This window comes from Trematomus bernacchii, unplaced genomic scaffold (genome assembly GCF_902827165.1).
Source record: "Trematomus bernacchii unplaced genomic scaffold, fTreBer1.1, whole genome shotgun sequence".
In the NCBI taxonomy this organism is placed as follows: domain Eukaryota; kingdom Metazoa; phylum Chordata; class Actinopteri; order Perciformes; family Nototheniidae; genus Trematomus; species Trematomus bernacchii.
In genome coordinates, this window is record NW_022987593.1 from 4,762,054 (window position 1) to 4,778,020 (window position 15,967).

Genomic DNA, 15,967 nt, shown 5'->3' on the forward strand with positions numbered 1-15,967 from the left:
CGAAGTGATTATCTTTTGTTATTATTATTAGTTCATATTTGTTTTTGTTTTGAATTCATGGGTAGAGAGAAAACACATATTTATCTTTTTCAGATCACATACCGTTGCCTTAAAAAACATTATTTGTTTATTTTCCTGTGGTTTCTCAGTTGCAGTAACTGTTCAGCTCAGCTGACTAAAGGGATGTTTCACTCAGACAAAATAACCTTGACTGTCCAGAAAAGGTTTTGAACATATCGCTTCATTATAAGATAATGTCCAACATGTATTTTTTAATGTTTCATGTGAAAAGTGTTTTAGCCAGTACAAAATAAACTCAAGGCAGCTTTTAAGTCAGAATTTACTTGAACACACTGAGCTACACTGATATTTTTAATGAGCGAGGAAGCATGAGTTGATCTGGCGTGCTGAATTTTATACACAATTCTTTGTATGTGAAACTCAAAGTTAGAAGTTTTTGAAAGATACATTTTCCAAACCAAAGATAATAAGTTTGCACAACCTTTACTTATTTAAAATGTTTAGTATGCAGAACTCCAAACTTGAAGTTGTACAAAATTTCAATGAGTTATCTCGACAAAATATAATTAGTTGACTCAATTGAAAAGAGAAACTTACACATTTTAGTTAGCCTCAAAACTTAAAAATCTTGTGCAGCCTATTGCCTTGAAATTTTGAGTTGTCCTAAAAATTTTTTTTTTACAGTGTGGCATCTCAACAATGTGGTCAGACCGTGGCCCGTGACATGTTTTGTGAATTCTCAGGCCGAAGCTCCAAATAAACCATCAGTGTTTGCCATCAAAGCTCCAGCTCTCCTCGTGTCTCTCTGAGTCCTGTTTCCAATTGCTTCAGAAGTTTCCCCCACAAAGTTGATATTCTGAGTACTTTTTTAAAGGAAGAGGACTTATCTCTGGGAGCCAGAATTCTTGTTGGTTGCAAGGGGATCAAATACTTATTTTACACAATTAAATGCAAATCCATTTATATCTCTTATATAATATATATCTCTGGATATTTGTTTTGATATTCTGTCTCTCATTAGTAAAATAAAAATACCATTAAAATAATAGACTGTTCATTTCTTTGTAAGTGGGTAAACTTACTAAATCGGAGCAGAGAAGTAAGCGGCTAATTGAACAATCTGAGCCGTGGTTGGCAGGACCAACCAGAAGATCCAGAGCCGACAAGCCCAAGATGTTGCTATCAACATCTGCAGTGTAGAGAATAGCCCTTTGGCTCTGTTTGACCTGAAAGCAGAAAGAAAGCCACTAATTGACCACTCTGAGCCAAACCAGAGCTGTCAAGCCCAAAATGTTGCTATCGATAACTGCAATGTACAGTAGCTTAATTCATATTTCTTTGTATCTAGGAAATGTCCCTGTCAGGCACTCAACTGATAGCTATCGCTAACTGTGTTGATTCGTTTTAATATGGTAAACAATGCTCAATGATTCTCAGGAAATCTGGAACTTGTTTGAACAACCTTGGATATTGTCCAACAAAGCAAAAGTCACAAATTATCCTTTCCATCGTCACCACATAACTGAAAGAGGTGCTGGCAGTGACAGTTCGTCAAATGTTATGAAACCACGTTAAGGATCGCTGAACAACTTGGTTTCCGATGAAAGGCAAGTAAGTGCATGATTCAGGCAACATATTCCTTTTCAAGTATACAAATTCTCACGCATTGAGATCCATAGAATTGCCCTCTCACCTTGTCTTTTTTTCCTACAAAATGCCAGAGAAAAACGACTCTATAACTGATAAAACCTCAGGTTGCACAACGAGAACACTGACAGCAAACAACATACAAGCTTCGACTGTTTAGTTTGCATTTTGGTTTGCTGAGAATGTATGTAATATAAATTACAATAAAATATGTACTGTACATTTAAGTGCTCTGATTAAATAAGATTGCATTTAGCTGACTCTTTAATCCAAGACGATTTACAATAAGGGCAGTAAGCCATAAGGATTCATGCTAAGGACAACAAGAAAACTGCTGACACATTCACTTCAAACGAGCCCGACCATTGAAAGTGCTGATGCATAAGTAAAACTCTTAAGTACCTTTTTATTTTTTATCAGCCAAGGTAAAAGTGAAACAGGTGGGTTTTCAGTTTACAACGCAAGATGTGTAGACTCTCTGCTGTCTATACGTGAAGCAAAAATGCATGTCTTTTTCAGCTGTACCTGGGTCCACTTCCAAGTGATGGTTTTTTGTTATTATTATTAGTTAATATTTGTTTTTGTTTTGAATTCATGGGTAGAGAGAAAACACATATTTATCTTTTTCAGATCACATACCGTTGCCTTAAAAAACATTATTTGTTTATTTTCCTGTGGTTTCTCAGTTGCAGTAACTGTTCAGCTCAGCTGACTAAAGGGATGTTTCACTCAGACAAAATAACCTTGACTGTCCAGAAAAGGTTTTGAACATATCGCTTCATTATAAGATAATGTCCAACATGTATTTTTTAATGTTTCATGTGAAAAGTGTTTTAGCCAGTACAAAATAAACTCAAGGCAGCTTTTAAGTCAGAATTTACTTGAACACAGTGAGCTACACTGATATTTTGAATGAGCGAGGAAGCATGAGTTGATCTGGCGTGCTGAATTTTATACACAATTCTTTGTATGTGAAACTCAAAGTTAGAAGTTTTTGAAAGATACATTTTCCAAACCAAAGATAATAAGTTTGCACAACCTTTACTTATTTAAAATGTTTAGTATGCAGAACTCCAAACTTGAAGTTGTACAAAATTTGAATGAGTTATCTCGACAAAATATAATTAGTTGACTCAATTGAAAAGAGAAACTTACACATTTTAGTTAGCCTCAAAACTTAAAAATCTTGTGCAGCCTGTTGCCTTGAAATTTTGAGTTGTCCTAACTTTTTTTTTTTTACAGTGTGGCATCTCAACAATGTGGTCAGACCGTGGCCCGTGACTTGTCTTGTGAATTCTCCGGCCGAAGCTCCAAATAAACCATCAGTGTTTGCCATCAAAGCTCCAGCTCTCCTCGTGTCTCTCTGAGTCCTGTTTCCAATTGCTTCAGAAGTTTCCCCCACAATGTTGATATTCTGAGTACTTTTTTAAAGGAAGAGGACTTATCTCTGGGAGCCAGAATTCTTGTTGGTTGCAAGGGGATCAAATACTTATTTTACACAATTAAATGCAAATCCATTTATATCTCTTATATAATATATATCTCTGGTTATTTGTTTTGATATTCTGTCTCTCATTTGTCAAATAAACCTACCATTAAAATAATAGACTGTTCATTTATTTGCAAGTGGGTAAACTTACAAAATCGGAGCAGAGAAGTAAGCGGCTAATTGAACAATCTGAGCCGTGTTTGGCAGGACCAACCAAAAGATCCAGAGCCGACAAGCCCAAGATGTTGCTATCAACATCTGCAGTGTAGAGAATAGCCCTTTGGCTCTGTTTGACCTGAAAGCAGAAAGAAAGCCACTTATTGACCACTCTGAGCCAAACCAGAGCTGTCAAGCCCAAAATGTTGCTATCGATAACTGCAATGTACAGTAGCTTAATTCATATTTCTTTGTATCTAGGAAATGTCCCTGTCAGGCACTCAGTTGATAGCTATCGCTAACTGTGTTGATTCGTTTAATATGGTAAACAATGCTCAATGATTCTCAGGAAATCTGGAACTTGTTTGAACAACCTTGGATATTGTCCAACAAAGCAAAAGTGACAAGTAATCCTTTCCATTGTCACCACATAACTGAAGGAGGTGCTGGCAGTTACAGTTCGCCAAATGTTATGAAACCACGTTAAGGATCGCTGAACAACTTGGTTTCGATGAAAGGCAAGTAAGTGCATGATTCAGGCAACATATTCCTTTTCAAGTATACAAATTCTCACGCATTGAGATCCACAAAATTGCCCTCCCACCTTGTCTTTTTTTCCTACAAAATGCCAGAGAAAAACAACTCTATAACTGATAAAACCTCAGGTTGCACAACGAGAACACTGACAGCAAACAACATACAAGCTTCGACTGGTTTAGTTTGCATTTTGGTTTGCTGAGAATGTATGTAATATAAATTACAATACAAAATGTACTGTACATTAAAGTGGACACATAAAGTGTCCACTTTAATGCTCTCATTAAATAAGATTGCATTTCGCTGACTCTTTAATCCAAGACGACTTACAATAAGGGCAGTAAGCCATAAGGATTCATGCTAAGGACAACAAGAAAACTGCTGACACATTCACTTCAAACGAGCCGGACCATTGAAAGTGCTGATGCATAAGAAAAACTCTTAATTACCTTTTTATTTTTTATCAGCCAAGGTGCAAGTGAAACAGGTGGGTTTTCAGTTTACAACGCAAGATGTGTAGACTCTCTGCTGTCTATACGTGAAGCAAAAATGCATGTCTTTTTCAGCTGTACCTGGGTCCATTTCGAAGTGATTATCTTTTGTTATTATTATTAGTTCATATTTGTTTTTGTTTTGAATTCATGGGTAGAGAGAAAACACATATTTATCTTTTTCAGATCACATACCGTTGCCTTAAAAAACAGTATTTGTTTATTTTCCTGTGGTTTCTCAGTTGCAGTAACTGTTCAGCTCAGCTGACTAAAGGGATGTTTCACTCAGACAAAATAACCTTGACTGTCCAGAAAAGGTTTTGAACATATCGCTTCATTATAAGATCATGTCCAACATGTTTTTTTTAATGTTTCATGTGAAAAGTGTTTTAGCCAGTACAAAATAAACTCACAGCAGCTTTTAAGTCAGAATTTACTTGAACACAGTGAGCTACACTGATATTTTGAATGAGCGAGGAAGCTTCTGTTGATGTGGCGTGCTGAATTTTATACACAATCATGTAAGTATTTTTCCTCATTGACTTCCATGTCAATAAATATAAGTACAAGACTGTTTAATGTCTGCACACTATGACAATGCATTTGTTGTTGTTTTTTGCTGGAAAAAAGTGTCAGCATTCTCATATTATTTTCACAATTGTTGCTTAAAAAAAGCCTGGTCTTTATTGCAAGTAAGGACGTTTTTGCACATGAGTTTTGGTCTTAATATGCGCTGCTCAAATTTTATGAAACCACGTTAAGGATCGCTGAACAACTTGGTTTCCGATGAAAGGCAAGTAAGTGCATGATTCAGGCAACATATTCCTTTTCAAGTATACAATTTCTCACGCATTGAGATCCATAGAATTGCCCTCTCACCTTGTCTTTTTTTCCTACAAAATGCCAGAGAAAAACGACTCTATAACTGATAAAACCTCAGGTTGCACAACGAGAACACTGACAGCAAACAACATACAAGCTTCGACTGGTTTAGTTTGCATTTTGGTTTGCTGAGAATGTATGTAATATAAATTACAATACAAAATGTACTGTACATTTAAATGCTCTGATTAAATAAGATTGCATTTAGCTGACTCTTTAATCCAAGACGACAAGACGGTACAATCATGTAAGTATTTTTCCTCATTGACTTCCATGTCAATAAATAAAAGTACAAGACTGTCTAATGTCTGCACACTATGACAATGCATTTGTTGTTTTTTTGCCGGAAAAAAGTGTCAGCATTCTATTATTATTTTCATAATTCCTGCTTAAAAAAAGCCTGGTCTTGTAAGGACGTTTTTGTACATGAGTTTTGGTCTTAAGCGCTGCTCAATATGGGCCTAATAAGGCAGTCGTACCACAAGAATAGTAATTCTCCCATAATAACACTTAATAAATATGATCTCTTCTTATGTAACAAGACATGAAAATATAAGTGTTAATTAAGTCTAAATAACTCAAAATTAGGTATTTCTATCTAAGAATATGTTCCCTATTTTAAAGTGAAGTCTTGTTCATAACCAATAAGCTAGTAATTTGACTCTAATTGACCTGAACAGGTTCCCTATTCTAAAGTTGCCTCCTCTTCACACTTTGTAAATACATTATAGCACACACCTACTGCAATTAACCTCAACAGTACATGAACAAAGTAGGCACAACTTGAAATATCTGTTTTATTAATGAACCACTAAAGAGAGGTTCAGACACATACCAAAACATGTCAAGTTAAAAAGCAGTTAAAAATGATGTATTGAAGTCAATGGCGAGAGAAAAAAATTATCTTTCGATCCCGTTTGAATTGTTTCATGAATTACACATATGATGTTTGTCAATTGAAAAGATAATTTTGCAAGTAAAAAAAAAAAAAAATGGTCGCACAACTGTGAAGTAACACTTTTTTTTTTGTGTGAAACCGCTCAATGAACTACATCTCTGGTCTCGCACAATACACGTTACCAACACCAAGACGGCCGTCACGTTAGCACATTTCACCTCTTTCTTTCAGAAAAGTATTAAACGAGGAGAAAATCACTACAAGTCTGGGCATGTTGAGAGCTGTACATACACAAAAGGAGAGTTAGTCGGTTCCGTATGCATTTTCTAGTTCTACTACTTCTTTCTGGACACTCCCACAAACTGTTAGTATAAATAGCAGAATCAGTGGGGATTACCTTTATCGAAAGAGCCTTTCTTCAGAGAAACTTCTCGCTCATTAAAAGGTAAGAGAGATGCTTTGTGATTGTTGATCAGTTAAGCAATGACTGGACAGTAACACATTCAGTGGGACATTTTATATTAGTTGTATAATACTTTTTGCTTTTAATTATGATACCAGAATTTGAATGGTTTCTTTGCACTGAGGTCGATGTAATCACAGTTACTCGTATTAGTACTGAATGGTTATTATAGTTCTCTAACAACCAGGATTCTTCTGCTTTTCAGAGTGAAAATGGTGGACTATAAAGTGACAGTATCCACTGGCTGCCGCGATGATGCCGGCACTTCAAGCAGGGTCCACATTAAGCTGAAGGGAACAGATGGGGAGAGCGAACGCATCTGGCTTGAAGGAGATTCCTCTTTCATCCCAGGAGCTGTAAGTCTTAAATATGCCTTTCTATTTTTAAACAAAGGCTTTAACATGCTTCCTCAAACTGAACAAGAGATAACACACACACGTGTTCTAATTTACAGAAACTCAAATAATAGAAACCTTTAATTATCCCTGTAGGGTAATTCAGGTGTTTATTAAGCAACATGAATAAGATTGAAATACAAGATAGCACAGGTAAGTGTTCATACAAGGAACACTCTGCAGCCTTGACATCTAGTTGCTCTCTGGGAAGAGGAAGCAAAGACAGTGAACATATCTTCTGTATTGCGCTCATTTTATTATTTTCTCAAACCTTATACATTCAGTCATTTTGTGATAATCATTTGGATGTCTAAGCTTATTGGTTATCAAATACACTTTATCTCTTGTATCCAGTGGCGTTTTTATATGTACAAAAGTGGTGGGGCACAAAAAACGTAGATGTCTATATATAAGCTTCTGCAGTGACGTGCAGTGAGGTTCATGGCTGGTGAGGCACTGGCACTGACTCTTCAGGTTTACAAATATTATATTTTGACCTAAACCAAAATATAATATTATTTTCAAAAGCTTTTTTTGTCTGATGCTTCGATTAATTTTAAACAGACAGTTCAACAAAAGGATACCCAAAAAATGTAATTTTATCATTTAAATATTGAATTGTTCTCTCTTAGTAAGATCCCATTTTCTATCAAATTGCGGTCTTACCTTGACTTGAAGATGAAGTCCATTTGCCTATCCTTCTGGACAAAAATGTCTATAACTTTTTTGTAAAAGTCCTCCTTATGTTCTTGTAGTTTCAAAAGTCTATCATAAATCTAATCCATAGATTTATGATAAAAAAATTATAAAAGTAGGGTAGACATGTGGATATTATCCGGCTAATCAAAACGTGCATTTATCTAACAGGTACGTTTCCCACAGATCTTATTTCCAGCTATTTTCTAAAATCCTCTGGAGAAATCTCATTGCTTTTTTGTCGAGGGAAGCCATGCGCAGCTTACTTCCTGGTTTTAGGACGCGTCACTGCAGCTCTCTCGTCTCCTCTTCACACACCACACTTTTCGCGGCACACGTACTTACAGCCAATCAGCTCTGAATGATTTGAGATGACGTATGGTGGGGATGGTAGCTCCATGCCCCTCTGGTCATTATTTTTTTGCCACACATTTCATTACAAAATACTCTGAGCATGCGCAGTGTAGTTTTTACAGTCACCGTTGACTTCACAGCGAGAGGAAGGGGCATAATCAGGTTTTGTCCCACATGGCTCTAAACAGCTCAATAGGCACACACTGTGACTGTAGACACACTAATTAGAAGAACACAGACTAAAACAGCAATGTACAGACGAATCAGATGATTAAACATGATCTTAAAATATATTTTATATATTTTTTTATTTATTTTTTTGCATTTTTGTAATCATTATTTGTAATACTTTCTGCTGACACTAGGTGGGGCTGTGCCCCACCTGCCCCTAATGACCAGTCGCCACTGCTTGTATCAATGTTTCCAAACAATTTCTGTCATTACACCAGGTGTCTTCTTTCACTGTTTCCTGCCCTGTCTCCATTGGAAAGCTGTATGGGATAGAGCTAGACAAACAGCCACCAGAAACACAAGATGATAGCTGGTTCCCTGTCAAGGTGGTAGTCAAATCCCCTGAGGGAGGCACCTACAAGTTTCCCATTTTCCGCTCCATCACTACCACTGATGTACAAAACTTCAGAGAAGAAAATGGTTTGTGAAATGTTTGTTTGACATCCTGTACAATGTGCACTTTCCAGAAGATATGAAGTTATAACAAGTTATTCAAGCTGGTCTATAAGGAGTCCAGAGAAAATTCTGTATGTTAAATCTGTTTTTTATTATTTTTTTAAGCTCCGGTGATTACTTATGAGCTTCGCTCTGCTACTTTGGACAGGCTGTGGGAATTATTTGACCCGGATTGGCGAGAGAAATACTATCTGTAAGTGCTCAGAGCATATTCACATTTTAATTGTATCTATTCCAAAGATAACATGTATCTAAACCTCCTCCACCTTTGGGTAAATATATTCATGATATTTAATGACAAATGAATCACAGCGTGACATTGTTGCATCAGGGTTTATGATTACAAATAAAATAGCCTACTTGTAGGTGCACTTTCTCCCTTGTTAAGCATTAGAGTGGTAGTTTTAACAGCGCAGCCTCACCACCTTTTTCTATTTAACACAGCTGGCATTTGGATGGAGAAGGAATGCCCCATTGCATGAAGGCAGAAACGACCTCTTCTCTGCCCTCGGAGGTCCAGTTCTCCTGGACCAAGAAATGGGAGTTTTACTCCAATGTCATCGCTGGGTGAAGCCTTTAGAACACCTACCTACCTACCTACCTACCTACCTACCTACCTACCTACCTACCTACCTACCTACCTACCTACCTACCTACCTACCTACCTACCTACCTACCTACCTACCTACCTACCTACCTACCTACCTACCTACCTACCTACCTACCTACCTACCTACCTACCTACCTACCTACCTACCTACAAATAAAGTTATTGTATTGTAATACAGGTTTTTTTTCTAGGCTGATTGAGCTGAACCTGAAGGGACTTGCTGATTCCAAAGAGAACTGGACTGATCTTGATGATATCACGGGAATATTAAACACCAAGAACCACTTATCAGGTGTACTATCATAGAATCTCAAATTATTAATTGATTTTGTGAACGAAAATGTTAAATCAGGTGGAACCGAGAACAGAACCCTGAGAGACCCCACAAAAGACAGTTGTTTAAGATAAAGATTTTATAAAAGAAAATCATAAACTCAACTAAGTGCAGCTCTTTTGTCCAGTCTATGTCCAGCAACATTGGAAAGAGGATGCTTTCTTTGGCTACCAGTACCTAAATGGTGTCAACCCCATGTTGATCCGACGTTGTTCAGCTCTGCCCAACAACTTTCCTGTCACTGATGAGATGGTTTTCCCCAGAGGTCCGTATACCTTGGTAGAGGAAATGAAGGTGAGTGTCTTGATACTCTCAGTAGTGTTTTCCCCAATGACATGGTGAATTAAGATGTTCATTTAGTATGTGTAATATATACTGTGTTGATGTGATTCAAATTGTTACTCATCCTCTCTAAAACAGAAAGGCAACATATTCCTGTGTGACTACAAGCTTCTGGATGGACTGACACCAAACATCATTGATGGGAAGCAGCAGTACATGGCGGCTCCCCTCGTCCTGCTCCACAAAACACCTCATGATGAGCTGATGCCACTCGCTATTCAGGTGAGATTTGCACTCAAGTAGCTAACATAAAAGATCTATGCATTGATTAACTATCATTGATTCAACTATCATTCAAACTGCAGAAGAAGTCGGCCTATACGTTTATTTATTCCTGCTTGAGCCAGAGCCAGGCAGGAATAGTTGAGTCGGATCAACTTTTTTTTACAAGACACAAAAGCATTGATGTATAAAAGACAAAGGAACGTGGGGCTGCTGCTCTGAAGTGAACCCTTTGGTCTGACATGGGCTTCAATGAAAATGTATATTTCCCCTTAAAGGTTCTATATAAATGCAGTACATATATATATATTATGTATATATATATAGCGCTTTTCCAGTCTCTGGCACCAATCAAAGCGCTTTACTCTCATGTCAGCATTGATCCATCCACACACTAATTAGGGGAGACTAATTTACACCCCAATTGGCCATTCCATCGGGAACAATTTAGGGATCAGCTTCTTGTCCGAGGACACTATTGAAACCATTGACCCGGCAATTGGTGGACGCCGCTCTTCCTCCTGAGCAACATAGCAAATAGTTGCTATGAAACTACTTTCTATGTAAAGATATAGGAGTAGTGATTACCTAAGCAGTGAATGAAGTCCCAGTCCGTGGATGCAGTCCCTCTGCTTTAACTTCCATATTTAAGCGTTTAAAAGATTGACTGAAAAGCACAGTCACCCTTCCTTCTCCTGCAGCTGAATCAGACTCCAGCAGGAGACAATCCCATCTTCCTGCCTACTGATTCTGAGTATGACTGGTTGATGGCCAAGGTTTTCGTGAGAAGTGCAGATTTCAACCTGCATCAAATCAATTTTCACCTGCTGCGCACACATCTGCTGGCTGAAGTCTTCACAGTGTCACTGATGCGCAATATGCCAAGGGAAAATCTACTGCATAAGGTACCTGGAATAATAATACTTGAATTACTGTAGCTGTATTTTTTCAACTTGCTTACTTTGTTAGAATGTAATAGTGTTACTAACAGAGTTCCCTCCTTCCAGCTGCTCATACCTCACACTCGTTACACTCTGCATATCAACGTCCTAGCTCGAACAAACCTCATATCTGAGAACGGAGCTTTCTCACAGGTACGGAAAGATCAACTTTTTTAATATCATGTACAGTATTTGTCTCTAACTATATCCTGAAATATTGACTGTTCCCTAGTTTGTATCTTCTGGTGGAGAGGCTTTGAAGACCATCCTGAAGCGATCACTGTCCTCATTGACCTACAGCTCCCTCTGCATACCAGAGGACATCACTGAGCGTGGCCTGGAGGCTGTGCCCAACTTCTACTACAGGGATGATGGACTCAAGCTCTGGGGTATCATCCAAAGGTATCATAGTGTAGGCAGTTTCTATTCTGCAATAATAATATGGGCTAGGGATGCAAATAATGTATATTGTAGTTGCCATGCGATAAAGACTCAGATGATGCTTAGGGTTAGGTTTGTTGGAACCAAACATACAACTGAATCACATAAAGCTAATTATGTCAATGAAGAAAGGATAGATCCGCTGGAACGCACAAAGGCTATGGATCTGTTTGAATGCAGTTATTGCCCCAGCAAAGAGCACTAGTCCTGTAGTAAAGCAACTTGAAAATACAAATGCAGAATTAGAGTTTATGTTCCATTCCCCATCTGCAGAAGTGTGCTCCATGTTTTGTTTCATGAGGCCTGGCTACAAAGACTTTAAGATGTCTTAAAGTGTCAAACGTACACCTATACAACCAATTCTCAAACTTATCTCTTACCTTAGGTGAGGGATAATGTGCATTTTTCAATATTGAAAAATAAAGATATTGAAAAAGCCTTGCTGTACATTATCCTTAAAAAAACTCTGTTCCACGGCGTACCAATGGCTGGAACTGCAACAAAAACAACTTAATTTTAAATGAACGGCAGCACAGATCAATGTTTTCTTTTACTGTCCAAGTCTTTTCACAGTTTATTTTTCTTTTAAGTCCTTAAACAACGCCAGAGAAGCCCATACCGTGTTCATGTTAGTGTTTACCTCCTGTCTGTCTTCTTCTGTTGACATTTCTGACATCTAACGCTCTATCTTTCCTTCTCTCGCTTGATCCTTCTCGGCAACGGTCATTATTTAGCTTACTGTAGCAGCGGTCTGTTATCGAGTATTAATACCCTCTGATATCTGTAATGACCAATCAGAATCGAGTTTTCAACTCAGCCGTGTAATAATACATTTTATACATTTAGTTTGTTTTGAAATCCCAGTAAGGTTGCCAGGTAACCATTAGACTCTATATGGTTGTTGCTCATGGTCACTGTTTAACAACAAATGCATGCAGCATGATACTTCATATAAGACCACAAACTTAATTTGCTGGTAGCATAGGCATCATTTTCGCTGGGGACATGTCCCCTACAATTTTAGAAAGTATAGTTTGTTTAAAAATCGGAATAATAGTGTGCACAAATAAATGTTATAAATGAGACACCTTGAGAAGGTTTATCTACACAAGAGAACATCTACCATCTTGAGAACCGTTTATCCGTTTTCAGTTGATGGGTGTATTTCTGGGAACCCAGTAGTGTAGCTAGCTTGCAACAAGTACAATAATTGTCAACCCAGTATGACTATCCAGCGGTGTCCATGGTTACTCACATTACAATGGTCACATCACTGTTGTCAAACATGAAAACAAAATGGTGGGGCAGGAAAAACTAAATCAAAACGATATAAGTTTAACATATTTGTGTGTGTGTGTGTGTGTGTGTGTGTGTGTGTGTGTGTGTGTGTGTGTGTGTGTGTGTGTGTGTGTGTGTGTGTGTGTGTGTGTGATTAATATTAATTTGTTACAGTATGAATATGGTGTGCTTATTGAGTAACCCCACTGTAGGCTGAGGCACCAATTTTCATAACAAAGTGACACCCATTGGTGGTATGCATCATGGAAGCCAGGTTAAGCTGGGATAACACAGCAAAAAAGCTACATTGGCATGTCTTAAAAAATGTCAAACTATTCCTCAAAGTTAGGATCCTCTTTGTCAAATATTTCACCAAAATCTTCAAAAGCACAGACCTGATTCTTCTAAAGGAATGGGCCATTCAATGATGTCCCTACAGAGAGTCATACTAGTGCAGTGTGTATAATACACCAGCTAGAAATGTGTTTTACATTTCAGGTTTGTGCAGGGAATGCTCAGCTTCCACTACGAAAGTGATGCTGATGTTGAGGTTGACGAAAAACTGCAGGATTGGATTTCAGAAATCTTTGAATATGGATTTCATTCCCGATCATCAACAGGTGGGCTAAAGAAAAGCTAAATGATTTAGATAATAACTGTGCACAGTTATGTACCATTGTAATATGATTATTTAAAAAAAGGCGTCTTAGTAAAGCATTTACTTCCCTCTGGTTCTCAGGGATCCCACAGAGATTCAACACTGTGGCAGAGTTGGTGAAGTTTGTCACCATGGTGATCTTCACCTGCTCAGGACAGCACTCAGCCGTGAACACTGGACAGGTGAAGCATCCTAATATACCACAATTATTGTGTATTTGTGTGGAATGGGTAAATAAGGTTTTATTAGTATGTTTCTGTCCTGGAGAACGATGGATGAATTCTGTTAAAGAAAATTACATTAGACTTAGAGGATTGTAAGCAAGTCTTTAAAATAAATAGTATTTGAAAGCTATGTTAGCAAGTCAGCAAGGCTTTATAGGCACAGTGAGGCTTTAAGCCAAAATCAACAAACTATAACATGCTGTTAAACTCACAAGAGCAACTGGATTCAACCCACAATGCAAAACAATGAGAACAGAAACAGGAGTTTGTATTACTTTAAAAAGGTTTTATTGCAAAACGGGCAGGTACTGTGAGTTTGTGGATGTAGTAGCAGAAAGAGCTGACACTAAAAATCCAGAAAAACATTGAACGTCAAGGAGGCACTAGAAAACTCTGTCCTCTCCTCTCCTCATCCTCTCTTGCCCATTAATGTCTGCACATGCTTTGTTCTAAATGTAATGGCACACAAATATGAATTTGTTGCAGTATGACTATGGTGGCTGGATGCCCAACACTCCAACCACAATGCAACTTCCTCCACCAACCAGAAAGGGGAAAACAAGTGAGGAAACACTGCTGCAGACATTGCCTAACAAGGGTCAGACAGCTAACGCAATGTCCACCTTGTGGCTACTCAGCAACTCGATCTCTGACACCGTAAGTGCCCAAAACTTCCTGTGAAATAAATTACATATCACCTCAAGATGTTCAGATCGAACATTTATTTTTTATGTATAATTGATTCTATCAGGCACATCTTGTCCACTACCCTGATGCCGACTTTGACGAGACGACCCACTGCGAACTGATAAGGGCCTATCAAGGAGATCTTCAAGCATTGAGTGCACGCATCCGTCTTAGAAACTTGACCGTGAACGTCCCATACACATACATGGATCCAGCGAAGGTAGAAAATAGTGTGGCTATCTGAATATCAGAAGGAATATGTTCCTGAGGTGCTGGCCAAATTCCCCTTCATATTAACCAAAGTAGAAACGGGGAAAAACTGCATGTTATTAAATAATGTTGGTGTGGTGGAAGGAAACTATACTGCGTTTGATCATTGAGTGATGATCTGGGAATTTTTTTAACAGCCTGATTGATAAAACGGAAAATATACAGTTTTAAATCATAATCGACATGTTATTTCTTCTTATTAGCCAATTAATCAATACACAGGGTATCTTAACAAAATCAATAGCTCCTGGAAAAATATTATTTTGCATTACAACTGTAAGACTTAAATAAACTGTGCCTTATTACTTACGGTAATAATGAAAAGATAAATATTTGTAGAGGGAATTTTGTTTTGCCATATTCACTACATGCCGTGTAACGTATCTGTATGTATAAAAAAAAACAGTTAGTGAGAAGTTTCTTATGATATCCATCTTTCATGGACGAATGGGACAATTCTAACGTGTTTGTTTAAACTTGTATGTGATATGGAAAATGTAATAAACATGGTGTGGGTCATCTGAATATAAAAGTCATGTGGTGGATTTTTGGTTCCCCGAGAGACGCAACTTGGTTGAATTACTTATACTTATTTATATTATTAATAATGATATTAAATATGTGAATACACTTTTTTTTGGTAATGATTATTAATTCCTTCTGATTTCCATTTTAGTTCCTTTATTGAGCAAATGACCCAACTTCTTTAAGTGACTCTTTATGTATGTCAAAGCTACAGATTCAATAGGATTAAGGAAATCAAAGGTATTGAACTATTTCTGGACACAGGTATAGTTATGTTGACATGTTGATATTACAGGTCCAGCCTTTATTATTAAACAAAAATAAAAATCTCTAAAACTTGCTTAGAGGAACCTGTGCACTTGAAGCCCAGCTGAAGTAAGAAACAATGCAAAGAGTGCAAATACAAAATATATAAATAAATAAGGTACCCTTATTGCACATAATGCATGTCCCATATTATCCCGTAAAATAAAATAATAAAATAAAATAATAAAATAAAAGTGTGAGTGACTAGCAAATGATGGAGAGGGTGACGGTTATTGTCACATGCTGCAACATGTTGTGCAGCATCCTCTTTTAAGACAACACAAACATATAATCAGGCTCCTCCCTCAGGAGCCCAACATCCTAGAGAACTTGTTAAATCTGTGGATGTGGGCTGCCCTCACCCTGCCGCCCCAGCACATTACAAAGAAGACTACAGCAATGGCTTAAACAAA

The 15,967-nt window shown here is 37.6% G+C and overlaps 1 protein-coding gene across 2 annotated transcripts in view; it reads left to right on the forward strand.

Annotated features, from left to right (window-relative positions):
• The first annotated feature begins 6,461 nt into the window (after positions 1 to 6,461).
• Positions 6,462 to 15,967, forward strand: part of LOC117482287 (arachidonate 15-lipoxygenase B-like) — an 18,839-nt gene continuing 9,333 nt past the window's right edge. Inside the window, exons 1-15 of one of the 2 annotated variants that reach the window (XM_034130351.1) lie at positions 6,463 to 6,566; positions 6,790 to 6,940; positions 8,479 to 8,680; positions 8,822 to 8,909; positions 9,161 to 9,283; positions 9,518 to 9,618; positions 9,788 to 9,954; positions 10,081 to 10,224; positions 10,926 to 11,129; positions 11,232 to 11,318; positions 11,398 to 11,567; positions 13,383 to 13,504; positions 13,624 to 13,724; positions 14,253 to 14,423; positions 14,518 to 15,255. In XM_034130351.1, coding sequence (XP_033986242.1) covers positions 6,797 to 6,940; positions 8,479 to 8,680; positions 8,822 to 8,909; positions 9,161 to 9,283; positions 9,518 to 9,618; positions 9,788 to 9,954; positions 10,081 to 10,224; positions 10,926 to 11,129; positions 11,232 to 11,318; positions 11,398 to 11,567; positions 13,383 to 13,504; positions 13,624 to 13,724; positions 14,253 to 14,423; positions 14,518 to 14,697 — 2,004 coding nt within the window. In that variant the 5' untranslated portion in view covers positions 6,463 to 6,566; positions 6,790 to 6,796 and the 3' untranslated portion in view covers positions 14,698 to 15,255. Of the gene's footprint in view, positions 6,567 to 6,789; positions 6,941 to 8,478; positions 8,681 to 8,821; positions 8,910 to 9,160; positions 9,284 to 9,517; positions 9,619 to 9,787; positions 9,955 to 10,080; positions 10,225 to 10,925; positions 11,130 to 11,231; positions 11,319 to 11,397; positions 11,568 to 13,382; positions 13,505 to 13,623; positions 13,725 to 14,252; positions 14,424 to 14,517; positions 15,256 to 15,967 lie in introns of those variants that run through there. The other variant, XM_034130352.1, reaches the window with a different exon arrangement.